General features: G+C 45.2%; 1 protein-coding gene across 5 annotated transcripts in view; it reads right to left on the reverse strand.

Annotated features, from left to right (window-relative positions):
• Positions 1-27485, reverse strand: part of FHL2 (four and a half LIM domains 2) — a 79846-nt gene that overhangs the window by 19938 nt on the left and 32423 nt on the right. For 2 of the 5 annotated variants that reach the window (XM_008980215.5, XM_054244665.2), the window contains exon 2: positions 11021-11200. In XM_008980215.5, coding sequence (XP_008978463.2) covers positions 11021-11176 — 156 coding nt within the window. In that variant the 5' untranslated portion in view covers positions 11177-11200. The other 3 variants (XM_054244664.2, XM_002807516.6, XM_035271814.3) reach the window with 3 other exon arrangements.

The following is a 27485-nucleotide window of genomic DNA, read 5'->3' on the forward strand; positions in this document are numbered from 1 at the left end:
TGTACATGTTTATGGAAGAATTATTCACCGTAGCTGAAAGGTAGGAACAAGCCAGGCGTCCATCCACAGGGGAAGGGGTAAACAAAACGTGTTCTATGCATACAATGGAATTTTATTCAGCCTTAGACCCAAGGAAAGGAATTCTGACTCACGCTGCAACATGGTTGAATCTTGAGGACAAGATGCTTTGTGAAATGACAAATCGGTCACAAAAGGGTAAACACTGCCTCCCTCTGGGAAGATGGTGACTGCCACACGTCGGGTACCCTGCCCAGAGAGCAGGCATTGCGCACAGTGGGGTGGCAAGTTATCAGTGACAAGAGAAGGAAAGGAGATAGAATTTCTAGGAAATGTGCCTTTTGGGGCTGACCTTTAAGAAAAACTGAGGGAGAAAACTCCAAGGTCAACAACATGAGAGCGAAGCCACCAGATGTCACCACAGTCCCCAGACAGAGGAAAGAGTGCAAAAAAAAAGTCAGTTTCCACCTTTCCAGAACTTATCTGTGCCTGCACATACATGGGAAAGCTGGCTAAGACATGCACATGGATCCATGGCACTGCAGAATTCCATTTTCCTTCGGTTAATATTTACATCACAAAATGCAATAGCTACAGTTTAAGACTGATTCATTGACAACATGTGACACTTGAAATTGTCCTTCTAAATGTGGATGCTGTCCACATGTTGCTGGACTAAGCATCCAGCCAAGACTTGAGACCTTCCGCAGGCTCAGCTGGTCCCGTCCACCTGCTCTCAGATCCCACCTCACAAGGTACAGGCTGTGCTCTCCCAGGACAACCTGCTCTGCTATATTCCCTGGGAACCATTTTGCCTTGGCACCTGCCAGAAGCTGCCCTTTCCCTTCAGGCTGGTGTACAGTGGACACCTGAAAGTGCTCCCCATCCCAATCGGGTTGGGGCATGCAGAGATCGAGGTTGTGTGGTAAAAAACAGAAGACGAAGTGCCTTCCACAAAGCGCCTTTTCCTGCCCAGGGCTGCGTTATCTCGGCATCATTCCCTGGGGCCGTCTGCACTTAGCTGCACAATGTTTTTCTTAGCTACCTCTATGAATTGCACACACACGCATTCCTGAGTGAGTATGCATGCAGCAGTTCCTAATTCTAAAAGCTTCTACAGGAAACTCTTTTCCCTGAAGATAAATATTAACCTCTGCTCATGTTCTTAAGTTTTGCGGTGCACAATAACTGAAAATACTCCATAAACAAGCTTGCATCACTGTTGTTGGTGGGTCCTCGGTAGGAACAGAACTGGCCCACCTCCCTGCTGCCATACAGGGCGATGGACTTCCTGGGCCAGCAATACCTGAACGCCTGCGGCATGCAAGCAGAATGGGAGAGCCTGGGGTCCCACAGTCCACATCTCTTGTACCACTCTGGGATCCCAGGAGCATGTGATTAAATTGCTCAGTTATTTCATCCTAGGAGTTCAATTCAAGGGCCCAAATGTCAGACTGACTAAACTTAAATCCTGACTCCACCCTATGCCAGCTACATCACCATGTGCAAGTAACTTAACCTCTCTCAGCAGATTTCTGACCTGTACAGCAGGAATAATATACCCACTGCATATTGTGACAAGCATATATGTATACATAATAGTTGCTGTTGTGTATTGCAATTGCTCAATGGATGTTAGTATAAGCCATTATTTAGATCACAGCTAATAATGAGAAGAGCTGCCTCAATGTGTCACTTGCTGAACCTCCATTTCCTTCTGAAGACAGTGCTATTGATTAGAATTGCTGCCATCTTAAAGTGACACATTGGTAACTCTACCATTCTACTTTTGTATGTGCTGTTTTTCATTTTCTCAGCGCTTTTAAATATAAAATTCTTTTTCTTAATTCTTCGTACCTATTTGGAGCCATGCAATAACTCTATGAAACAAGGTTTTATTCTTCTAGATGAGCCAATTCAATGTAATGATACCAAAAAGCAGTTTTCTCCAACATTCCCACTGCCCTTCCACCTGAAATGATCCACAGAGCTAAACCGTGCTCCTGATTTTTCACCTGGGATGTCATCCCCTTTGCAAGTTGACCCCAACTTGCTTTCCAACCTGACCCTCTGCTCTGGTCCTCTCTTCCTCATCTCTATGCCTTTGACCATACTCTGTCTCTAGCCTTGGAATGCCCTTTCCTTCCTCCCCAAAAGGTCAAATCCCATTTGGCTACAAGGTCTAGCTCAAATCTCATCTGTTCTACAAAGCTGCCTCGACCAGGGCAATGCTGACTGCAGAGAAGCCATGTGCTACGCTGGCTACCTAGTTGTAAGTCTCTTTCCAAATCCTATTTGGAAACTCATAGGTAACTAATTATGTCATGGGGATTCCTTGTTGCTCTCTGAATGGGGCTCCCCGTTTGCATTCTCTTTAGAAGTCTGAGTCAAGTTAATAAATTCACATCACTGCTTCCTCCTGGACTCACTTCTTAAGAAAGTTCACAATAAGGAGGAAGTGAGGAAAGACTTTAATGGTAAGAGGAAGATAACTCAATACTGCTCGCTTTGATTTTTTTAGAGACCTTGGCCAACATGGCAGTATCTGAGTCTCAGCAGGAGGGAAGATTTTACTCATACAATTCCCTGGAGCTTAGAGGTGAACTGGAAAATGCCACCAAAAGGCCTAGAAGTGACATTGATTAGACCCAGGTGCCCGAGCCTGTGCTTCCTACCACACTTTGAATCCTTACCTGTGAAGACCTAGTGCCAAGTGACCCTTTCTTTTCTTCTGTCTATCTGTTCTGTCTATATATATATAGATATATATAGATATATATATATATCTGTTTAGAGACAGGAGTCTTGCTATATTGCCCAGGCTGGTCTCCAACTCTTGGCCTCAAGTGATCCTTCTGCCTCAGCCTCCCAAAGCGCTGGGATTACAGGCGTGAGCCACCATGCCCGGCTCAAGTGACCCTTTTCAAACAGAAAAGCTCCAAACCGATTTTTAGTTTCAGTTATTAGCACCTTGCCAGTCTTGCGTCGCTTAATTTTGCTATTTCCTTAGCACTCCATTGTGAACAGCAAAAGTGAGTGTAACAGAGACAGCAGATAGACGCTGAGAGGCAACAGGGTAAGAAATATGGTCACCTTGACAGGCTTGCTCAAGAACTTTAAGATGGAAATATCTGGTTTTAAATTCCCCTAGAGAGAAATTGAAAACAAAAAGAAGGAAAAAAAAAGGTATTTTATACTTCCCAGAAAAAAATACCAAGGCTAATCTTGTGCACACAGAAATGTCATACATTGCAGTAAAACGTTGATAAACATGCAAGATTAGGCCCACACACTTCCTTTCTGGTTTGATATTTTTCCATTTCAGAAACATTCCTAACATGGGCTGTGCTTGTTGCTTGGCTCCAAATGTGTCCTTTTTGAAACTTTGGCTGAGCCTTAGTGGCAAGTGGCCTGGAGGGAGTCCTGGACCCCTCAGCTAAAGGAAGGTGGCTCTGGGTGGCAGGTCGCCCAGACTGAAGCAGCTGGCTCTCATCCTCCCTCCTTCACACCCCAATTCACCTGGGCTGGGACCAACGATTCTTCAGATCCACACAATTTCACTTCAGAAATGGACTCTTGTGTCATCCATGCTCAGCATTATGAAAAGATATTCTATGCTTTGAGCTCATCAGGCTTCCATCTGTACATTCTTTCAAATCCTTACAAACGAAGATGTGGAAAAATGAACAGCAGAAATGACAGCTCTGTGTTGGCCCTTCACAGGTGTTCCCTAGACATTAACTCACTCAGTTCCCCTAACAGTCCCTTGAGCTAGGAACCCCAGTTTATAGACGTGGAAATGGAGACTTATAGATGGCAGGCCTTGCCCCCTGGTGCAGCTCGTTGAAGGTGGAGCCAGGCAGTTTTGGCTCCGGGTCCGGCCTTGGTGCATGCGGCGTCACTGCTGGGCGCTGTGCACTCTGCTGCTGTGCCTTGTGGCTGAACTTTTGGTTTCATGCGCTGACAGATCCTTCTTATGGACTTCATCCAGACAGCTTTGCTCCTGATCCTAGGACCCTGCTTGATTAAATTCCCTTCAGAAACAGATTTTTGTCTTGTAGGAGGAAATTTGAATAAATACACGTTTTAAGTGCACATTACAAACTCTGTGAACAAATTCTACGTGGAAGATTTAAAAAGGTAATTTGCTCATTGAGAACTTAAAAACCATCCCAATAAATAAAAAAGCACCAGGTTGACAAGCTGGACTGTGAGAATGTGACAGGAGTAGGCGCTCTTCCCAGAAAAAGGCCCAGAAAGACTAGCAGGAGAGGACCCTGTCACACCAAGGACAGAAGGAGGGATTTTTCAGACCTGACCTTAAAGTTTTCACTAGCTTTGGTCAGAAACCTTCCAAAATATACCAGGGGCATCTAGATTTAACCCAAACGTGTGGTCTCCTATTTCACAGCCCCACCAGGTTGCTTTCTGCCAAAATACCAATGAACTTTTCTGTCTATTACCAAACATTAACTGACACTTTTACAGCATGATGGGTAAACTTGTGCCAATTTGATCATAGCTTCAATGTTTCCTATTTAATTTACTACAAAAGCTGGAAAGAGAGTTTGAGAAACGACTTGAGCCTCAATTCTGCAATGTAATTATCACCATCAAAAGGGGCCCGGGAGAAGAGGAGAAGCCTTTGACTGAAAGTCACTTGATAGAGGCCAGGTGGTCACCCACCTCTTACTCTTAAGGACTGACCACATCTGGCCTGAGAATTGCGTAGACAGGGCCCTGCCCGAGGCTGCAGGTGGCAGGCAGCATTGCATGCTGGGCGAGGACCTGCTGGGTCTGGGCTCAAATTGTATCTCGGCTACTTCCTAATTCCGTTGACCCTAGGCAAGATCCCCGTCCTCTCTAGGCCTCAGCAGCTTCACCATAAAATGGAATGAAAAAAGTTCCTACCTAAAGGGTGTTAGGAGGAATTTAGATCATGCAGTTTAGGCATTTACAATATGCCTGGAACAAGTCATCATGTGATACACAGTGGTTCCAATTACTACTACTGGAAACGAAACCCTGAATGCTAGTTTTTGATCTGCAGATCTTTTGTTTTTGTTCATTATTATTTTTTTCTCTTCGTAGCACCCTCTAAGCACAAGGGTAGGTGTGGCAACCTGTCCAATTTCATGGCATTGCTGGCAGAGCCATGAACATTCAAACTCTGAGTTAGGTGTGTTGCTCATGGCATTGCTGGCAGAGCCATGAACATTCAAACTCTGAGTTAGGTGTGTTGCTCATGGCATTGCTGGCAGAGCCATGAACATTCAAACTCTGAGTTAGGTGTGTTGCTCATGGCATTGCTGGCAGAGCCATGAACATTCAAACTCTGAGTTAGGTGTGTTGCTCATGGCATTGCTGGCAGAGCCATGAACATTCAAACTCTGAGTTAGGTGTGTTGCTCATGGCATTGCTGGCAGAGCCATGAACATTCAAACTCTGAGTTAGGTGTGTTGCTCATGGCATTGCTGGCAGAGCCGTGAACATTCAAACTCTGAGTTAGGTGTGTTGCTCATGGCATTGCTGGCAGAGCCGTGAACATTCAAACTCTGAGTTAGGTGTGTTGCTCATGGCATTGCTGGCAGAGCCGTGAACATTCAAACTCTGAGTTAGGTGTGTTGCTCATGGCATTGCTGGCAGAGCCGTGAACATTCAAACTCTGAGTTAGGTGTGTTGCTCATGGCATTGCTGGCAGAGCCGTGAACATTCAAACTCTGAGTTAGGTGTGTTGCTCATGGCATTGCTGGCAGAGCCGTGAACATTCAAACTCTGAGTTAGGTGTGTTGCTCATGGCATTGCTGGCAGAGCCGTGAACATTCAAACTCTGAGTTAGGTGTGTTGCTCATGGCATTGCTGGCAGAGCCGTGAACATTCAAACTCTGAGTTAGGTGTGTTGCTCATGGCATTGCTGGCAGAGCCGTGAACATTCAAACTCTGAGTTAGGTGTGTTGCTCATGGCATTGCTGGCAGAGCCGTGAACATTCAAACTCTGAGTTAGGTGTGTTGCTCATGGCATTGCTGGCAGAGCCGTGAACATTCAAACTCTGAGTTAGGTGTGTTGCTCATGGCATTGCTGGCAGAGCCGTGAACATTCAAACTCTGAGTTAGGTGTGTTGCTCATGGCATTGCTGGCAGAGCCGTGAACATTCAAACTCTGAGTTAGGTGTGTTGCTCATGGCATTGCTGGCAGAGCCGTGAGCATTCAAACTCTGAGTTAGGTGTGTTGCTCATGGCATTGCTGGCAGAGCCGTGAACATTCAAACTCTGAGTTAGGTGTGTTGCTCATGGCATTGCTGGCAGAGCCGTGAACATTCAAACTCTGAGTTAGGTGTGTTGCTCATGGCATTGCTGGCAGAGCCATGAACATTCAAACTCTGAGTTAGGTGTGTTGCTCATGGCATTGCTGGCAGAGCCATGAACATTCAAACTCTGAGTTAGGTGTGTTGCTCAGGGCATTGCTGGCAGAGCCATGAACATTCAAACTCTGAGTTAGGTGTGTTGCTCATGGCATTGCTGGCAGAGCCATGAACATTCAAACTCTGAGTTAGGTGTGTTGCTCAGGGCTGAAAATCACCCATTTGTTATATGCACAGTAAGAATAACCATCTCTGGAGTTACCGGTTAGCCTATTTTTTCCTTTTTAAGATAGAGTCTTGCTCTGTCGCCCAGGCTGGAATGCAGTGGTGCGATTTCAGCTCTCACTGCAACCTTTGCTTCCTGGGTTCAAGCTATTCTCCTGCCTCAGCCTCCTAGGTAGCTGAGATTACAGGCATGAGCCACCACGCCCAGCTAAGTTTTGTATTTTTAGTAGAGACAGGATTTCACCATGTTGGCCAGGCTGGTCTCAAACTCCTGACTGCAGATGATCCACTTGCCTTGGCCTCCCAAAGTGCTGGGATTACAGGCATGAGCCGCTTGCATTTTTTAAATCCCATAAATACCTGATTGCTCAATCATTCATTGAAAAAACATTGGTTGAGCTGGAACTATGTGTCTAATGTCATGAAAAATGCTGAAGACACAAAGATGAATAAGATGCAGGCTGGTCTCCAACTCCCTGGCCTCAAGTGATCCACCCACCTCAGCCTCAAGTGATCTACCCACCTCGGCTTCCCAAAGTGCTAGAATTATAGGCATAAGCCACCATGCCCAGCCTTATTTTTTCTTTAGTTTATTGAATTTTTGGAGGCTAGAATGTAGTTAGATTTCCCCAAAAATCTGTAATCAGTCTACAAAAATATTTTGTTGATATTAACAGGTGTCCAGGAAAACATTCAGGAAGAGTATAATATCAGATAAAATTGTATTAGTATTGCCTGCTCTCCACTATTACACTGGCCATACAAACCAATGATCTTTACCCTTTGAGATCACAGCATTTTCCCAGAGTGACTTCTCAGAAATAAAGATTACAATTCAGTGGCTACATAGAGAGGATGTTCAACCTATAGGACAGGCTCTGACATCTTGTCTGTCTCCTTTAAGTTGGTCAGGACTCTCAAAAATAGCCTAACTCTCACAGGCATGTCTGCATTTAAAATTTACACACATAAACACATCCTTCAGAGAGAAGCAGCTGAGGCCCATAATGCTATTTTAAGAGAAGAGACTGGCCACCAGACCTAAAAGCACAGTTCCTCTATCAGGTATCTCCCCACCTGCCAGGATTGTAGGCTTTACTTCCAGAAAAAATGGGAAGTTTTTCTGTCATTGCTTCCACTACAAACCCAACTACCTGATTATTTTTGAAGGTCAAGCAAATCACGCCTAAAGCATCAAAAGCCCTGAATGCCAAGGTCTTGCTTCAAATCACTGTCTCTTTTTGTTCCAAAATGTAGAACATCACACAGTGTAATCCCAGGTATCTCTAAACATTAATCCGGGTTGAAAAGTTCAGTATGATTCCCTCATGGCATGACAGCAGCCTTGATTATTTTGGCTCCACTTGGGAGACTCTTATTTGCTCATAAAACACGAGTGGAAGGATGACTGGTTTTTAAGGGTTTTCTTCCACTAAATCACTGGAGAAATGGCAAATGATTTTTGTTTTGTTTTTATTTCAGTCACTGATCAGGGATGATTAGCCCCAAATATCCAAAATCTGTCACTGAAAGAGTTACTTCTTGCCAGATGATATCTGAACCTCTCACCTACTTAAGTATTTCTTTCTTTTCCAGGTAGAGCTTTTATGAAATAATTGTATTTTTCTCTGGCTATCTAGTTCTTCCTCAAACTGAACATTTTTACTGAGGTTTCCAAAATGCAAAGCAACAAAGAGAGAGGGTGAAGCTTCTGAAAGGTGTGTGGAAGGGATGTGTCACAAAAAGAATAAGGAAGCAGTCAGCAGAAAGGTGGCAGTCTGGAGCTCACCCTGTCAGCTGCTAGTAGAGTGCGAGGGCTTGCATCTACATATTAGAACCATCTTATGAAGCAGATCCCTGGTTCTCCCCCATTTTTTTTCTTTTTTTGAGACAGAGTCTCACTCTGTCTCTCAGGCTGTAGTACAGAGGCATGATCTCGACTTACTGCAACCTCTGCTTCCCAGGTTCAAGTGGTTCTCATGCCTCAGGCTCCCAAGTAGCTGGGATTACAGATATGCACCACCACACCCAGCTAATTTTTGTATTTTCAGTAGAGAAAGGGTTTCGCCATGTTGGCCAGGCTAGTCTTGAACTCCTGGCCTCAAGTGATCCGCCCACTTTGACCTCCCAAAGTGCTGGGATTACAGGTGTTGAGCCTATGCACCTGGCTTGGTTCTCCCCATTTTGTAGGTGTGGAACTATGCACGGAAGGTTCAAGTAACTGACCCAAGGCCACACAGCAAATGAGACACAGTGCCCGGGCTGGAACTGGGCAGGCTGGTGGCTGAGCTCTCCTGCTTGGCCTGTTAAATACATGAAAAGGGACTGAGAAAGGTCACCAGGTACAGTGAGACATGCAGCAGGCGGAAGGGACAGAGGTACACACGCAACTTTCAGAATAGCCAGATCAGCTATTTTTGCTTATGGTATTTCATTTTTTTTTTTTATGCCTAGACACAACATATGTATCCATTTTTTTTTAAAGAAAGAAAGAGAAAGAGAAAAGGGGGAGAGAGAATAGGAGTCTTGCTCTATTGCCCAGGCTGAAATGCAATCTAAATGTAGGTATAAAGAACCTCTTTTATGCTGATAATTGTGCTTAACAGAGGAGACAGGAAGGAATAAGGAAAGAAAATAACAAACAAACAGCCAACCAATATTTCATTTAAATCTGTGAAATGCTGTGCAAGTGCTGAAGAGTGATTTGCTTCCATTTATGTGGTCACTTTGAAAATGGGTGTAATGTGATACCAAAAAAATGTATGTTCTGTGGACCTGGGGTGAAGAATTCTATAAATATTCACTGAGTTTACTTGTTCCAGGTCTGAGTTCAAATCATAGATGTCCCTGTTAATTTTCTATCTCATTGATCCGTCGAATATTAACAATGTGGTGTCAAAGTCTCCCGCTATTATTGTGTGGGAGTCCAAGTCTCTTTATAAGTCATTGAAAACTTGTCTTATGTATCTGGGGCTCCTATATTGGGTGCATATATATTTATAATCATTGACTCCTATTGTTGCATTGATCCTTTTATCGTTATGTAATGTCCTTCTTTGTTTCTTTTAGTCTTTGTTACTATTGTAGTCTATTTTGTCAGAGACGAAAGTTATAACTCCTGTTTTTTTTTTAATGGTATTTCAAAGGTGTGGCACAATACCAGTGCTGAGTTTTGCTTCTTTTACATTCGGCACAGCATCTGCCCTGACGCCTAAAGACACAGGACTGCTGCACCGTTTCAGGGGCTCATGCTATACATCTTTTGTCTCTGCTCAGGGCAGAGGTCTCTTTCATCACAAGATGGAAACCATCCCTCAACTGTCACTAAATCCCTAGGAACAGAAAGTGATAGTGCAGATTTCTGATTCCTGTCTTTCCTAAGAATGATGTGATCAGAGAGAGAAAGAGAAGGAACATATGTTGGAGGTGCTAGAATGATCCAACGGCAGGCATGGCCTAAGTCAATCAGTCGGCAGCAATATGCTGATATTAACAACCAGAGAGGAGAGCGGCAAAAATCCCCACAGAGCACAAAGCAACCAGAGCAGAAAAGAGATAGGAAAATGCCACGAACTGACTTGGTGGCCACTCAGTTGGGAATCCCAAAGGGACCTCGTTTTGTACCCAGTTCCATGGCACTCATGATGACAGCCACATGAGGGGTTTCTCTGGCCTGTTTTAGCAACTGTTTGCAGCTGAAGGGATCAGAGAGCTCAGAGCTATGGATGGGCTTCCAGCATGTCCTTCAGTGGCCCAGGATGAAAGAAGGGTCTGCTGAGAAGTGCAGGCCAGGGTTCACCTCCCTTAACTGTGGGGTAGTCGGCACAAGTGACCAGTGGCCTCTGCTGAACCACGCTGTGCCATCCCAGGAGACCTGTGAACACTTTCCTCACTGGAAGGAAACAATACCAATCCTGTCTTTCTCTCGTTAAAGGAAAAGAGCCCACAATCTTCCAAGGACTTTGTGCTTTTACGTGCCCATTTATCTAGGAACCAACTCTCATTCTCTAACGTACACATTCATTCATCAAATATTGACTAAGCACAGCACCTGCTCCGCGTTACTCACCCTGGGGCAAACCGACAGGAGAAAGAGAGCACCACCCTTAAGAAAGGTCCAGTCCTGGTAGGCAGGTGGTTGGTTAGATAAGGGCAATAATAACTAGAATACAGAAATGTCCTTAAGACACTAAGCACAGAACTACTGGCAAGGCCCTCACTCGGTGCTTGTGGACGCAGAACACATCAGGTAGAGGGAAGGCAGAGCTCTGAAAGGATATGTGCAGGGTCCACACCCATGGGAGGGGGCTCAACAGACAGACTTCGATGGTGGATCAGGGCTTCGGCACAAACCACAGAGAAGCCCGGGTTTCTTGGGGGAGCACCGGGGACCCTCAGAGGCCTAAAGCAGGTACCTTGCAGTCACAGCCGATGGGCTTCCCACACTCCTCGCAGGTGTTGGCGTATTGGGTCTCGAAGCATGCCACGCAGTAAGGACTGTCCTCCCGCAGGATGTACTTCTTGCCAAAGAGAGATTCGTTGCAATGGTGGCAGTCAAAGCGCTCGGTCATTTTGACACTTGACTTTTCAGCAACCTATCAAAAAGAAGAGAAAATCCAGGTCCCATTGAGCACTCTCTGAAGGGGGTGCACACAAAGGCATTAACCGTCCTGCTGTCTGTCATCTTTAGCTGAAACGTGACTTATTCCTCTGATTGAATAATTAACTCACCCTTTAAATGGTCATAATTTTCAGTGACAACATCCCCGTCTTTTTTTAATTACCTGGGATAGTTTTGTGTTTGAATGCATTCCACTTCTTTTTTTTTTTTTTGGAGACAGAGTCTCATTCTTTTGCCCAGGCTGGAGTGCAGTGGTGCAATGTCAGCTCACTGCAACCTTCACCTTCTGGGTTCAAGCCATTCTCCTGCCTCAGCCTCCTGAATAGTTGAGATTACAGGCACACACCATCACGCCAAGATAATTTTTGTATTTTTAGTAGAGACAGGGTTTCACCATGTTGGCCAGACTGGTCTCAAACTCCTGACCTCAGGTGATCTATCTGCCTGCCTGCCTCGGCCTCCCAAAGTGCTGGGATTACAGGCATGAGCCACTGCACCCTGCCATATTCCATTTCTTGAAAAGCACAAATTATTTTTGACTGTGTCAGAAAAAGCTATCTCAGTTTTAAATACAGGTAAGAGCTGGTGCTAGAGGCCCCATCCTGTCTAGCTGTGACCTGGCCTTGCATCTTCTCCTTCTCCCTGCCCCCAAAATAGAAAGGCAGGCATAGAAATAATAGTCCATTTCTATAAAAAGATTTTCCATGAGCTCTTTATGATTCATGATTTGAATAGGAAGAAACCACAGTGGCAAAAGGGAGGGAGATCTGACTTGGGAAAACTGAGATTAGATCCTATGAGGGCACTCTTACCTTGGCCTCGGTATTGCATTGGGAAGTGCAATCTGAGCATAGACAAGAAAAACTTCCAAAGTCCCTCAGGATGAATCATTGCTCCCTGTTGGAAAGATTACCCTGCAGCTGCCCAGGTACCCTGAGAGCAGGATAAAGGGAAATGCTCACTTCCCAGAGCAATGATATCAAACAGTTAGAAATGCAGTGGCTGCAGTTAATGGCTCTCTGGGCATCAGGAAAGAGCTCTTCCAATAGGAACAAGCCACTGGCGAGGTTGCAGAGAAAAGGCAACACTTATACACTGTGGGTGGGAGTATAAATCAGTTCAACCATTGAGGAAAGCAGTATGGTGATTTCTCAAAGAGCTAAAAACAAGAGCTACCATTTGACCCGGCAATCCCCTTTACAGAAATACCAATCATTCTACCGTGAAGACACATGTACATGAATGTTCACTGCAGTACTCTTCACAATACGGAAGACATGGAATCAACCTAAATGCCCATCCATGACAAATTGGATAAAGAAAATGTGTTACATATACACCATGGAATACTATGCAGTCACAAAAAAGAATGAGAGCATGTCTTTTGTGGGAACACAGATAGAGCTGGAGGCCATTATCCTTAGCAAACTAATGCAGGAACAGAAAGCCAAATACTGCATGTTCTCACTTGGAAGTGGGGGCTAAATGATCAGAACACATGGACACAAAGAGGGGAACAGACACTGGGGTCTACTTGAGCAGGGAGGGAGGATGGGAGGAGAGAGAGGGGCAAAAAAGATAACAATTGAGTACTAGGCCTAATACCTGGGTGATGAAATAATATGTTTAACAAACCCCTGTGACAGAGTTTATCTGTATAACAAACCTGCCCAGGTACCCTGAACCTAAAATAAAAGTTTAAAAAAATGCATCTCCATGCCCGGCACAATGCATTTTTCCAGGATGAATATATGGCATGCATAAGCAGCAAGGGATGGGCCCCTCCTCTATGACTATTCCTATAAAATCATGTTAGAACGATCCTGGAGAAGAAAAGCCTACCACAGGAATAGCTGCAGTGGAGAAACATCCGTAGGGCATTAAAAACACAGACAATTTTCTTCAGGAATATTCCATTTGCTAAAAGTGGAAAGTTTTTTGTGTTGTTAAATAGGCACGCTGGGCTGGGCAAGGTCACTCATGCCTGTAATCTCAGCACTTTGGGAGGCCAAGAAGGGTGGATCACCTCAGGTCAGGAGTACGAGACCAGCCTGGCCAACATGGTGAAACCCCACCTGTATTAAAAATACAAAAGGAAAATAAATGAGCCAGCCATGGTGGCACACGCGTGTAGTCCCAGCTACTTGGGAGGGTGAGGCAGGAGAATCGCTTGAACGCAGGAGGTGGAGGTTGTAGTGAGCTGAGACTGCACCACTACACTCCAGCCTGGGCAACAGAGAGAGACTCTGTCTCTAAAGAAGAAAACAGGTACACTGGTTGCCTAGGTAACTCCGAGCAAGGTTTCACAGACTCTAAGAAAACCTGATTCAATTTGCAGTTTTCAAATGATAGGAGAGTGAAATCCCAGAATCAGACCTTCTGACGCAAATAAAATATTGTTGCCTGGTTTACGGTTATAGTAAATTTGATAGCGTTTATTATTTTTGTACTCTTGAATATACATGGTCCTGACAACTGTAAGCAAAGAAAGGATCATCTTTCAAGTAACCATTCTTGGATATTCTGTGTTTACAGAATAATTCTCTTCCAAGAGCAATGAATATGCAGCTGGACACATGTGGCAAGATCTGGCCTTCTAAATCACTATTCCTGGAGTTAAAGGAAACATTGTCTGGACATTCTTGTGATAAAATCACAAGATGAGGCTCTTGAGCACTTATTCTGAAACCCAACATATAAAGCTTCTTTGTACCGAGGCTACCTCGGATTGCAGCAGCCGCGCTGGCATAAGATTCAATGCTTTCCTGTAATTGTTCAGTTATTGGCCTTGAAAGTGGCTGTCATTTATTTCATCGCAATTGAGAGCTGTTTTTCCAACATATATATCTTTTCAATAAAGGGTGCCGTTTAGCTATGGGACAAGAGGCTCATTGCTCATTCTGCACCCACAAACATAAGAATAATAATTTGGGAATTTGAAATAAGAACCATGACAGGACAGAGAACTATGAATTGTGGAATTGTAAAAGCTGGAAACAAATCCCCAGATTATATGACAACTTCCTCATTCTATGGATGGAAAAACTGAAGCCCAGGCATATTGTTGAAAAAGAGGGTCCACTGAGCTTTCTCAAATAGCCATCTGACTTAGAGAAAATGAACTCCCAATCTAACTCAAAAGGCTGTCTGTGTGGGTCAGGACAAGCACCAGCCCAGCTGGGGAAGGGAGACGGAGTCTTGCTCTGTCGCCCAGGCTGGAGTGCAGTGGCATGATCTCAGCTCACTGCAGCCTCCGCCTTCAGGGTTTCAGTGATTCTCCTAGCCTCCAGGGTAGCTAGGATTACAGGCAGGCACCACCACACCCAGCTAATTTTTGAAATTTTTTTTTTAGTAGAGATGGAGTTTCACCATGTTGGCCAGGGTGGTCTCCAACTCCTGACCTTAAGTGATCTGCTCGCCTTGGCTTCTCAAAGTGCTAGGATTACAGGCACAAGCCACTTGCATTTTTTAAGTCCCATGAATACCTGATTGTTCATTCATTCATTGAAGAAACATTGGTTAGAGATGCAGCTGGAACTACATCTCTAATGTCATGAAAAGTGCTGAAGATGCAAAGATGAATAAGATGCAGGCCCCTCCCCTCAAGGAACTTGTTATCTAGTGAGGCAAAGAGATATATACCAAACAGATTACCAAACCCCGTGCCCAAGGCGTGCTGGAGGTGCACAGGTGTGATGGGCACGCAGAGGAGGAGCCCCTGAGAGAGTAGGCAGGTGTTCCAGAGAAGACACTACCTGTGCTGGGAAAAGGTCAGCCAGGTGATATGGCAAGTTAGGTCAAGGGGTGGGGTAAGCAAATCCAGAGAAATGACAGAGTAGGGTAGGCAGAGAGCCCAAGAAGATGGAAGACCCAGTCAATAGGCAATGCAATGAGGGCCTGGGCGCCTTGTTCATGGACTTGAATGTGCCTTGCAGGCAGCGGCAAGACAGACAGCCCAGTGAAAGTACTGCATGGAAGTCTGCCTTTACTATGCAAAACTGGGGGCAGTGACTCCTAAAAAATGTATCAGTGTATCGGAGTCCATTTCTGAATTACTTCTTCAAATAAAAGTAGGACGGCCGAGCGCGGTGGCTCAAGCCTGTAATCCCAGCACTTTGGGAGGCCGAGGCGGGTGGATCACGAGGTCGGCAGATCGAGACCATCCTGGTCAACGTGGTGAAACCTTGTCTCTACTAAAAATTACTAAAAAATCAGCTGGGCATGGTGGCGCGTGCCTGTAGTCCCAGCTACTCCGGAGGCTGAGGCAGGAGAATTGCCTGAACCCGGGAGGCGGAGGTTGCGGTGAGCCGAGATCGCGCCATTGCCCTCCAGCCTGGGTAACAAGAGCAAAACTGCGTCTCAAAAAAAAAAAAAAAAAAAAAGTAGGACATCTTGGTTCTATAAAAACTTATTAATCTAATTGTGTACAATCCATTTACTCTCTCTGAACTCCACATCCCTCCTGACAGGTTATCAATAATTCCTGCCCCTTAGCCAGTACACAGGAATGCTGAAAGCATCAGGCAACAGCTTGCAGGGAGTTACCCAAACATAAGGCGCAACCCCTCATTTCATTGAATCAAATTCCAAATCAGAGTTTCCTGGAGTTCTTATTCCTCACCAAGCAAAATCCTTCCCTGATGTCATTCCCCCTTCAGTCCTGAATAGCCAGGGTATTTGAAGAAGCTGGATCTTAGGGAATAGGCTTGACTCCAGGCCAAGGGAACTAAATCAGAGAGAAAGGTGCTAGGTGCAGCTCACAGGTCTGAGGATGGCCCAGAGAAGGCGTTAATCTCTGAGTCTCTCATCATCCCAGCTTTGACCAGGTATTAGACTAGGTCTGGTGCAGGGGCTCTTGCCTGTAGTCTCAGTACTTTGGGAGACTGAAGGAGGCATATCATTTGAGCCCAGGAATTCAAGACCAGCCTGGGCAACCTGGAGAAACCCCGACTCTACAAAAAGCACAAAAATTTTACCAGGTGTGGTGGCAGGTGGCATGCACCTGTAGTCCCCGAAACACAGGAGGCTGGGGTGGGAGGATACCTTGAGTCCAGGAGGTTGAGGCTGTAGTGAGCCAAGATAGCACCACTGCTCTCCAACCTGGGCGACAGGCACCATGTCTTTAAAAAAAAAAAAAAAAAGAAAGAAAGAAAAGAAAAGAAAAAAAAGATGTAAGAATAAAGGCTCAGAGGGCCAGGGAGTAACAATGCACAGCTACTACTAATAATTCATACTAATCTTAAAAGTTCACAAGCTTATCAATGTGATTCATTTTTAAATCTTCAGACTCAAAAACTGTAAAACAAAGTATGGGTGGGTAAGATGTCAAAGCTGGAGGAACATAAAGGGAAAAAGAAAACAGAAAGAGTAAAGGGAAGAGGTGGGGGTGGTGACAGGACAATGAAAGGAAGGAGGCGGGTAAATGAACTGAGGCAGAAGGGAGGCAAAGACCCCTGCACACCAGGAAGCTCACTTTTTTTGAGACGGGAGTGTCACTCTGTCACCCAGGCTGCAGTGCAGTGGCCCTATCTCGGCTTGCTTCAACCTCCACTTCCCGGGTTCAAGCGATTCTCCTGTCTCAGCCTACCAAGTAGCTGGGATTACAGGCGTGAGAACCATGCTTGGCTCATTTTTTTTTTTACACCAGGAAGACTTCAATCAAAGGAGGGGCTGCCATGATAGACAGTCTCCCTTGGCTTGCTAGCTCAGGCCTTGGAGTTCAGGAGCCTGACCGATCCCTAAAGGCAGAGCCTGACCGATCCCTAAAGGCAGAGCCTGACTGATCCCTAAAGGCAGAGCCTGACTGATCCCTAAAAGCAAAGCCTGAAGAGGTCAGATTTGCAAATGAAGTCTCCTTCAAGCATCCTTTTCCATGCGCCCTTTATTGACTATCTACTTTGTTCTGACCTCAATGGGCCCACATTCCCCTCTGACTTGGAACCCCAAAGTGCTTTTCCCTATCAACCCCACTGTAGGAGACTCCTCTAACAGTCATTTCCTAAAGAGAAATCTGTGAATGTCTTTCAACACGTGCAAAAGCAGCTTCGGTAAGTCAGTCCCTGGATCTTTAGATGCCACCAGGGATCTGCATGGGACATTCAATTGCTTATCAACAATCAATCAGAGCTTTCCAATCAGGAAAACTGCCTATGTGGGCTCTTTTAAAAAATATATTAGAAAAGTGCAACGTTTTCATGCAATCGCCCTGTCCTCTACCAACCGTAAGCACTGGGAAGGGTGCCCACTACCTACTGCTGAGCCCCCACCAGCAGGGAACACGCACAGGACCAGGGTCTTTGAGAATACTTGTGGAATGGATGAACAAATGAATGGATGGGTGGAGGAATACAATTATGTCAGAGTACAAACATACAGGCAAAAATTAAGCATGAAAAATAAGGAACATATTATGTGAACAATCCACTCTGCACAGCAAACTCAACATGTACTGTGCTTTGGCATATGACATCACGAGCTTCCATCGCTGCCCTCATCCCTCCTTCCAGATAAGCTGCTGCTTTCACAGTGGATAGAACTCTTCTTATTGTGTTTGGACTCCAATCCCATGTGAACACACAGCTGCACAGTCCAGGATGAGGCCTGGCCAGGTCAAAAAGCAAAAAGCCAGCTGGGAGTCATGCCCACTTTGGGAAGAACACACAGATCCCCAACACAAGCTCCAGTGTCAGTAGAAGGCCCTGATGTTCTACAGACATGCGGTGCCTAAATCAAAGATCCTCCACCCAAAGGCACGGGACTCCCACACCTGAAAATGTGCTGCAAGAACACCCTGTACTATTTTGTTTTCCTATGGATGGGAGTATCTACACACAAAAACAGCTAACTCCCAACACTCTTCATTCATGTAGCTAAATGGTCTGTTTTAAATAGAAATTCTGATGAAATGGAGAGGGCCATCAGCTCAAGGAAAGTTGCTGTTTTATAAACTAGAATAATGGATCAAGCCTTGGACTTCCTAAAGTGGGAGAATCACTTGAGTCCAAGAGTTCAAGGCTGCAGTGAGCTGCAGGGCTGCCACTACGCTCCAGCCTGGGCCATAGTGTAAGACCCAGTCTCTACAAAAGAAAAAAAATTTGTATCAGTTGGAGATGGTGGTGTGTGCCTGCAGTCCTAGCTACCTGGGAGGCTGAGGCAGGAGAACTGCTTGAGCCCAGGAGTTTGAGGCTATAGTGAGTTACGATGGCACCTGTGAATAGCCACACTCCAGCCTGGGCAACACAGTGTACCCTGTCTTGAAAGAAGGAAGGAAGGAAGGAAGGAAGGAAGGAAGGAAGGAAGGAAGGAAGGAAGGAAGGAAGGAGAGACAGAGAGAGAGAAAGAGAGAAAGTGAGAAAGAAAGAGAGAGAGAAAGAGAGAAAGAAAGAGAAAAAGAAAGAAAAAGGTGTATCTAGCATCCACTTGAAATCTATTTCAAATTGTTGGATTTTAGACAATCTTAGTTTGTAAGATGTAAAACTGACTATGCTTCCTACTGTATATTTACAGATTAATTTTATGAGCCTTTACTACAAGCATGTACAGGCAGGTGTCAGAGGTATATTGTAGTTTACATAAACTGGTAACTTTCAATTAAAAATAAAAATAAATAAAAATCTTCATCTCTGGTAGTTCTGTGTGAGGCAATGCTTGAATAAGGTAAACTGCTGTCTTCTGAATTATTCTTTGAATATTGAATAATAAAAAGAAATGGGAAAACAATAAATATCAAGTTTCTGAAAGTCCATGACTACAAGAGTTATGTGCATTTTGATGTCCTCAGCCTTTTGAACCCAGCAGACAAGAACGTGTTGAGTAACCACCATTTCCCATGTGCCCTGTGAGGCACTGGGAGGCGAGATAAAACAGTCTATGAAAAAGTTCCAGTCTGGTTCTAGCTCCAAATAATTTTTTTGTGAGATGGAGTCTCGCTCTGTCACCAGACTGGAGGGCAGTCGTGCTATCTCAGCTCACTGCAACCTCCACCTCCCAGGTTCAAGTGATTCTCCTGCCTCAGCCTCCCAAGCAGGTGGAACTCCAGGCACACACCACCACGTTTAGCTAATTTTTGTATTTTTAGTAGAGACGGGGTTTCACCATGTTGGCCAGAATGGTCTTGATCTCTTGACCTTGTGATCTGCCCGCCTTGCCCTCCCAAAGTCCTGCTGGGATTACAGGAGTGAGCCACCACGCCCAGCCTTAGTTCCAAATAACTTAAATCACCTTTAAGATCCCATCGTGTTGTTTAATCCCAAAGCATGCCAACTGCAGCAATGCAGGACAACCACAGATGCACAGGCTAGAATGGTGGGTGGCCTCATGCCCATCAATCACATCAGTGTGGGGACAGAGGGAGACCGCATCCTGAGTGCTCTCACTCCACCATGCCTCCCCTGCATGAGTTCTGAACACTTCTACACCTACAAAATGAAAACACCCACTCTCGCTCATGGCAGGGTTCTTCTCTCTCCTCCAAAGTGCCACTCGCTGTTGACTCTTTTGGATATCTGAGGTGCCTATGACCCCCCACCCCCATGCTGGCCTTTCCCTTGGCATCCAGCAACTTACAGGAATGACTGGCTGCCTCCTTCTCACTGTATTCCTGCCGCTCTGTGGGGTTTCTCTGGTGTACTGCAAGAGGATTCTGTCCAGAGAGGCTTGCACACTTCCTTCTGCTTCATTCATTGACTGCTGGCTTCTTACTGGTTCCAAAAGTTGTATTAACCCAAATAGACAGGTCTATTTCCTAGTTGACTGACAAGCTCCATATTTGCATACTACAAGGACATTCTGACATTAATTCTGTTTACCAATGTAAAGAAGGCCACTGCTTCTGCCACAGATGTCCCTCACCTCACTCAGGACCATATGCCTGGAGGATCTTGAAGCTGCAGACAGAATCAGGGCAGTAAAGGTGTGGATCATGAAGGCTGAGTAAGAGTGTGAAGTCTGAGTTCACACTCGGTGTAACACCACCCATGAGCGCTGGGTTGGACCTGGGAGACCAGATGCTGCTCCAGACCCCTCGTGACATCCCCATGCAGGGAGCATGTTTAACCACAAGAGGAAAGCCAAGACTCCCAGGAGCAAAGTAGTGATCAAATCTTAAAAAGAGGGAGAATGACAGCTGGTGGGGAGAATTTTAAGTAGATGTTACAAGAGAGCTGTAGGAGTAGGGTTTTCTAGAGAAACAGAAGCAATAAGAGATACACATTGATTTATTGCAATGATATAGCTCATGCAATTACAAAGATAAAAAAGTTCCAAGACCTGCAGTCAGCAGGCTGGAGACCCAGGAGAGCCGATGGTGCAAGCTGCAGTCTGAAAACAGCACACTCTATAGACCCAAGAAGAGCCGATGTTTCAGTCTGAGTCCAAAGGCAGAAAGGACAAATGTCCCAGCTCAAGCAGTTCAGCTGGAGGAGTTGCTCGGTCTTCCTGTTCTAGTCAGGCCTTCAACTGTTTCGACAAGTCCCACTCACATTATGGAGAGCAACCTGCTTTACTCAGTCTACCCACTCAGATGTCCATCTCATCCAAAACACACTCCCAGACACACCCAGAACACATGACCAAACGTTTGGGCACCACATGGCCAGTCAAGCTGACACATGAAAGAAACCATCACAGGAGCTAAAACGGAAATCCACAATTCAGATGACAGAGGAAATTCACTTGACTCACCCCAAAGTCAAAATGCCAGCCTAGTCTCCAGGAAGACTCAGTTCTCAGCCACTAGTGAGAGCACACGCATTTTGCTTCAGATGGTCACCTTGAGGAAGCAACCTCAGTATAATGCAACCTGAGATGAATACTTAATAAATGTGGCTTTGATAAAATTCTCATGATAAAACTACATAGAAGAACCCAATGTCTCATGTTTCCATTCACTCAAGCTCAAGGAACTTGGTACCTCATGCCATCTGAGTCAGAGAACAGCTTACCAACTCAGGCCCTCCACTGACGAAGGAAGCAGCCTGAGTCACAGAGACTGTGTCACTGGCCCTCGGCATAGGACAGGAGTAAACTCTTCCTAATAGCCAGTCTGATTTGTTTTTGCAATAGTCTACTGGGTGTTTTTGACTGCAATTTAAATAGCTTTCAGTACTGGAAGTGGCTTAACAAGCAATCTTGGGTCAAAGTATGCAGCATAAGGCCTCATAGAAATATTCAAATGTTTTTTTAAAAAAAGAAATGTTCAAATGTTCCTCCCTTGGTGTGTTTAGTGGTTAGAACTCAGGTTGTTGAGTTAAGCTGCCTGGGGTCAGATCTCAGGGCTACCATCTACAGGCTGAGAAACCCCGAGTTAAAGTTGCTTTGATCTTTGTTTTCAGTGTCTTTACCTGTAAAAAATGAGGCTAACAAATATGTATACACTGTCTATGATGTGCAGGCTTTTAAACAACCCTGCCAAAAAGACAACAGCATTGTCCCTGTTTCCCAGTGGAGGAAACAGAGACACCACAGGATTAAATGACTTGGCCCACACTGCACAGGCTGAGAAACCCGGATGTGAATTCAGGCCACCTAGATGCAGTCCTCAGCATCCTCCAGCCTACCGCATCTCCCTGTGGCTGTTTGTGAGACGGTAACCTAAAATGAGGAGGAACCTACGTGCCCAGAACAGTTCTTGGTCTGTAGTATGCCCATCATTAGCCGTCATTGACGTGTGACTGCGTAAATGCATTTTAAACTATGGCAGGCTAATAAACACCATGGAAACACAATTCTATGCATTTATTGCTGGTCTTCTAAATTGGGGGGTGATCTAAATCCAGTAACACTTGAAAAAATGTATATAAATGCACAATAAAATGTTCTTTGAGTTTGGTTTTGTTAAAGTTTAATTGATAGACTTTAATTGATAGGAATTCCTGTACTTCTAAGACTTGCTGCAAATGTTTTTTTTTTTTTTTTGTCTAAAACATCTTCAGGATAGTAGTGCAAAACCTCTTTTCTTTATTATTATAAGACACTCATTATTAGAGTCAGCACCAAATATGTGAGATGTATTTGGGGTTATGTTTTAAAGACAGTTCTCCTGATTCTAAGCCCAAACTGTGATTTATTACCTTCCAAAATGTGTAGCAGAGAATGCGGGCCTCAAGTTCAGCACTAAGTTCACTACTGCGTGGAGACCAGCTACACATTTCAGCTAACCGGGTTAGCCTAGTTCCACTGAAAACCCGACTGGGGATATGAAAGTAAATACGACTGATTCATTTAAAATCAGAAAAACACTCAATATTTTCTTCCCTCAATTTCTGGTAGGCTAAGATATACCACGAGTGTGACTGAAGAAAAACGTAATTTTTTCGTTTAAAATAATTTTTTAAAAACCAAATGGTTCAGTTACTAAACGTCTACCCGAGTCAAGGAGCGAGGTCACACTGCAAACTCCATTTATTTCTACTAAAGAAAAATAGCCCGGACACCCCCGCGCAGACCACCAAGCCAGGACAACCCCCTCGGGAGTCGGGCCTGGAAGCAGCGGGACAGCGTCGCCTCCCTGCAGCCGCCGGCTGGGACCCGCGGCCAGCCTTTGCCCGGGCTCGCCCGGCCTCTGCCCGCATGGCGGTGCCCCACCTGGTGAGGACGTGGACTGCAGTCCTCCCTCTGGGGATGGGTCGGTGGGCTCCTCTGAGCTCCAGCGCCCCCAGCGTCTACCCGCCTCCCCCTGCTCCGCTGCTCCCCTCTCCCCAAGGTCTTTCCACCCCGCCCCCACACCGCCCGGGATCGGCGCCCCTCTCCCTGGTGTACCTCACAGCTCAGCTCCTTTCTCCCGGCTTCTCCCCGCACGGTTCGGCTCCCCTCTCCCAGCGATCTCCCCGACCCCAACTCTGCTCTCCTCTCCCCAGTCTCCCCAACTCCGGCTCTGCTCCCCTCTCGCCCTGTCTCGCACCGGGATTCGGCCCCCTCTTCTGAGCCCCGGTGGCTAAGTCCCTCGCCCTCCCTCCGGGGCCCCGGGGGTTGGAGGTACTCACGGCGCCGCAGCGGGCCGGGGACTTCGGACCGGGAGGGCGGGCGGGCGGCTGGTGACTGCAGCTCCGCTGCCGGCCGAGTGCAGCCCAGCGCGGCTCCCGCCCTCGAGAACCCCCGCCGTGTCATTTGACCATATAAGGAGACGCACGCCTCGGCTCGCTGGCACCGGGCGTGGGGCGCGGGGAACGGGCGCCCCCAGGCCTCCCGGTCACTGGGCCCCCGCCCCGGGCTGCGGCGCTCCCGGCCAATCCCCTTTGTTTGCCAGGGCTCTTCCTTCGTCCCCTCCGGGTCCCTGAAGCACCGTGGTTATTGGGAGCGTCGCCTCGGGCGTGAGCTCTAGGGAGCGAGTTTCAGACGAGGCCCGGGCGCAGTGTCAGGGGTCTGCTCACGCCGGCACCTCTGCCTGCTCCCAGGAGCGTAGAGTAGTGGGGGGCCGGGAAGGGGCTGGCGAAGCCCGAGGAGGTGCGGGGGTCTGCGGAGGGAGGATAGGGCCACTTCTCAGGAGGTCTGCGCCTGGGATGTATTTGCACCTTGGACTTTTTTCCTTCTTACCCTGCAGATGCTTCTTCGTGAAATGAGCTCCACAGATGACCCTAGGGAGGGGACTAAAGGAAGGTCCTATCCCCACCTCTCGAAGCCAGAGGACTACTTAGACATCCTGGATTCCCTTCCAGGGCGGGAAAACAAAAGCGAGCTGGGAGTGTGCCTCCCACACTTCAAGCCCCGGCCCTCTGCGTGACGCTGACGCTAGGTAGGGACAGATGGCACTGTCCAACATTGTCGCAGGGAGAACACAGGCTGAGCCCATCCCTGGGAGAGGGTGCGTAGTGGTGGAAATTCTTGCTCCTGAGCAGGTAACCGGTCCACGTGCAGAAACCGGTGGACGATGAGCGTCCTACGCACTTTGAGGGCAGGTGTATTATTTTTAACATTCAGGGCAGCTCATGGGAATACATCCTCTAGAGAAGGCAGGAAGAACTCTTTGATTGCTTTCTTTTAGTTCATACTCTCCGTCTGGTAGTCCCCATGGATCTTCATCATGGAATCACAGAACTTGAGAATCAAGGGCTTCATCACCTTAGCTTCCACTCAGTGAGCACTAGTTCTACTTGGTATCTCATTTGATCCACACCCCTTTAAGGTAAAGACTTTTTATCCCAGATTTATGACTAGGAAAATTCAGCTCAGAGAGATTTGCTCAAGGCCGCCTGAACGGCCACCTGTGCCAGCTAAGATTTGATCTGGAGTCTGGCAGACAGCAAAGGATGTAAGCATATGACAGGATCAGAAATGCCCCTCATTCCATCAGTCACTCAGGTGCCTCCAGAGAACTGAGACTTGCCATAAGCCCAGGCAGATGCGGAATGCAGCCCTCCCCCGACGCCACCCCACCTATGTCCCTGAAACAGGAGGCTTCCCTGAAGAACCTGAGTCAGGCCATACTACCTGAATTTCCACTAAGTGTCAAGGCAGGCTAGTACTCTGAAATTCAGAGCAAAGTTTGTGTAGAAAAGGCTTTCCTCTCTGACAGCTATCTAGATGTGTGTTGTGTGTATCATTACAAATTAGGAAACGGTCTCCTAGTTCTCAAATGGTGAGCCTTAAGCTTCAGTGGTAAAAACAAGTCTTAAAAATGATGAAACATTCTACATTTATCTTCTTTCTGATTACTTTTATCTTACATTTTAATTTTTTTTTTAGCTTTTTGACTTATGGGAGTAATTCATTTAACTTTGCTTTTTACCAATAGAATTATTTACTTCTGTTATTTTTCTTCTAATAACTGCTTTAGCTGTGTCACATAGGTTCAACTATGTTGTGTTTTATTATTAAGAAATTCTGAAATTTAATTTTGTGTTTTCTTTTTGACCTAATGGGTAGCAGAACATTTTTAATGACCCTGTGGGCATTTGATAGGATCAATAAAATCCGGATTCTGGGAGCAAACATACCCAGTTTCTACAACAATGCACAGACACAAAGAAGAGAGATGGAGGGAGAAACCAACAGATTAAAAAAAGACTTAGCCAGCTGCAATGTATGGAACTTACTCGATTCTAATCAAAGAATAAACTAGTAGAAAATCAATTTTTATGAGACAATCTGGGAAAATATGACACTGACAAGATATTTGCTAGTATTACTGAACAATTTGTTTTAGGGGTGATAATGTGATTACAAACACATACATAGTTTTTTCTTTACCTAAGTTTTTGCTTTTCCTAAGAGTGCCAAAATATTTCCTAGTGGAATAACATTATGTCTGGAGTTGTTTCAAAATAATTTGGGGTGGGGAAAATGTATATTTCATATATTTCATATACAAAGCACTCTGAGCCATGGATTGTGGATAATTGCTGAAGCTTGATGATGGATATGCAGCAGTTCATCTTACTAGTCTGTCTGTTTGTGTAATGCTTGAAAAATTCCGTAATGAAAACTTTTTTAAATTGCAGGCGAACATACCATTTGCATTTAATCCAGCATTTCCCTTTACAGGAAATTATCTTGTAGATATACTTACTTATGTGTAAAACAATATACACAGAATAGTAGTCATTGTAGAATTGTTTGTAATAGAAAAACACTGGACCATGTTAGTTAAATACAGTATGGTGCATTTTGGAATTATTTACATATGTGGCTGTTAAAACGAACAAGATAAGTGATTTGGCATGATCTCCAAAATCAACTGAGAAAAATGAAAGTAGAGAACACTCTGCAGGTAGCAACCAACCATTTGTGTTCAGAAACAAAGAAAGGAGTGGGTAAGACAATGTATATTTACAAATGGTTGCCTCTGGGGAGATCTGGGTGGCTAGGGCTTATGGAGTGGAAAGGAGATTAATTTTTACTATACAGGTTTTTGTTTGTTTCTTGTAAACTTTGAGCTATATTAATGTTGTACCCATTCAAAAACTAAAAATATATTTAAAATAAAAGCAACACAGTCTCCTTTAAGGAAAACAAGAAACAAACTGGTTAAACTGAGATTAATAGTAAGTCAAAGGAGGTTGGCAAGAAATAGAGGAGGGGAACGCAATTTGTGCTTTTAATGACGTATATGTTTTCATGAGCAATTCCATTGAAGGACAAAGTATTAAAAAATAAATTTTCATGAGACAATCTAGGAAAATGTGTTTTGAAGAGTTCCATCTTGTATATCGTTATAGTCTCAGGACCTAATTATAGAGCATGGCATATAGTAAGTTCTTAATAAATGTATGTATTAAATGAGTGACAGGTGACAAAATTGTGACAACTTTTTCACTATTGAAAGTGTAATACTATCTACGGCGATATAGCTTGATCTCCAAAGTCAATCCAGGATTTGAACCTCTGTTCTACCTATGCCCAGCTCTGTGATCTCCAGTAACTACAAGACTTCCCTAAGCTTCAGTTTGCTATTTCGTAAAATGGACTAATAGCATATAGTTTGTAAAATTCTGGCTAAGATCTTTTGAGTTGATGCACATAAACCGCCTAGCACTACCAGCACATTACTTGGCAGGAAGTAGGCCCTTGCTTAGTAAAGTCCTCTGTTTTATTTGATGGCAAAGGGGAAATTAATCCAGAATAAGAAGGAAATGGACTTAACTGCCACCAGAAAGGATTAAGTTCAGATCTAGTTCTAAAGATGACAGATTTTCTTGAGAGAAAACCTCTGTGCTATAGATAAAAGGTTAGTTCATGAAAAAGAAAAAAACATTAAAAAGTACTATTTCCTGGGGAAAGGATCAATGGTGACTGTGATGAGTTATTCAAGTTCTTCTTTTGTTTATTGCAATTCTCCTATCATTCCTTCATGAGACAACACTGCCCATGTTCTCCCATCCCTTCTGTAGGTGGGCTTCAGGGAATGGGACAGCTAGGAAGGGAGGAAAGAGAGGAAAAGACCTGTGGCCGGCAGCTCTCAAATCCTGGTGCAGCAGGATCCCCTGCAAACCTGTCAGAAAGGCACATACTCAGGCCAGCTCCTGCTTTAACAAGCCCTCCAGGTGATTCTGATGACTAAAGGTGCTTTGAAATAAAATAAATACCCCTTAGGGCTTCCAACTCTGGACTCAGTAATTTACCAGGAAACTGAAATGTCAGTTTCTGGAGTGGGGGAGGGAGAGTGGAGTAGAGATAGACTAAACATAGACTAGACTCAGGAACTCTAAAATCCAGTTGAAAGTATTACTTCCTCTTGTCAGTTACTTCATCTAGGTAAGCAGGAGGTAGAAAAGTTGCAGCCCGTGGGTCTGAGCTGTACAAATGCTGAAATTTCACTCTCTGGG

The sequence above is a fragment of the Callithrix jacchus genome, chromosome 14 (genome assembly GCF_049354715.1).
Source record: "Callithrix jacchus isolate 240 chromosome 14, calJac240_pri, whole genome shotgun sequence".
Taxonomy (NCBI): Eukaryota; Metazoa; Chordata; class Mammalia; order Primates; family Cebidae; genus Callithrix; species Callithrix jacchus.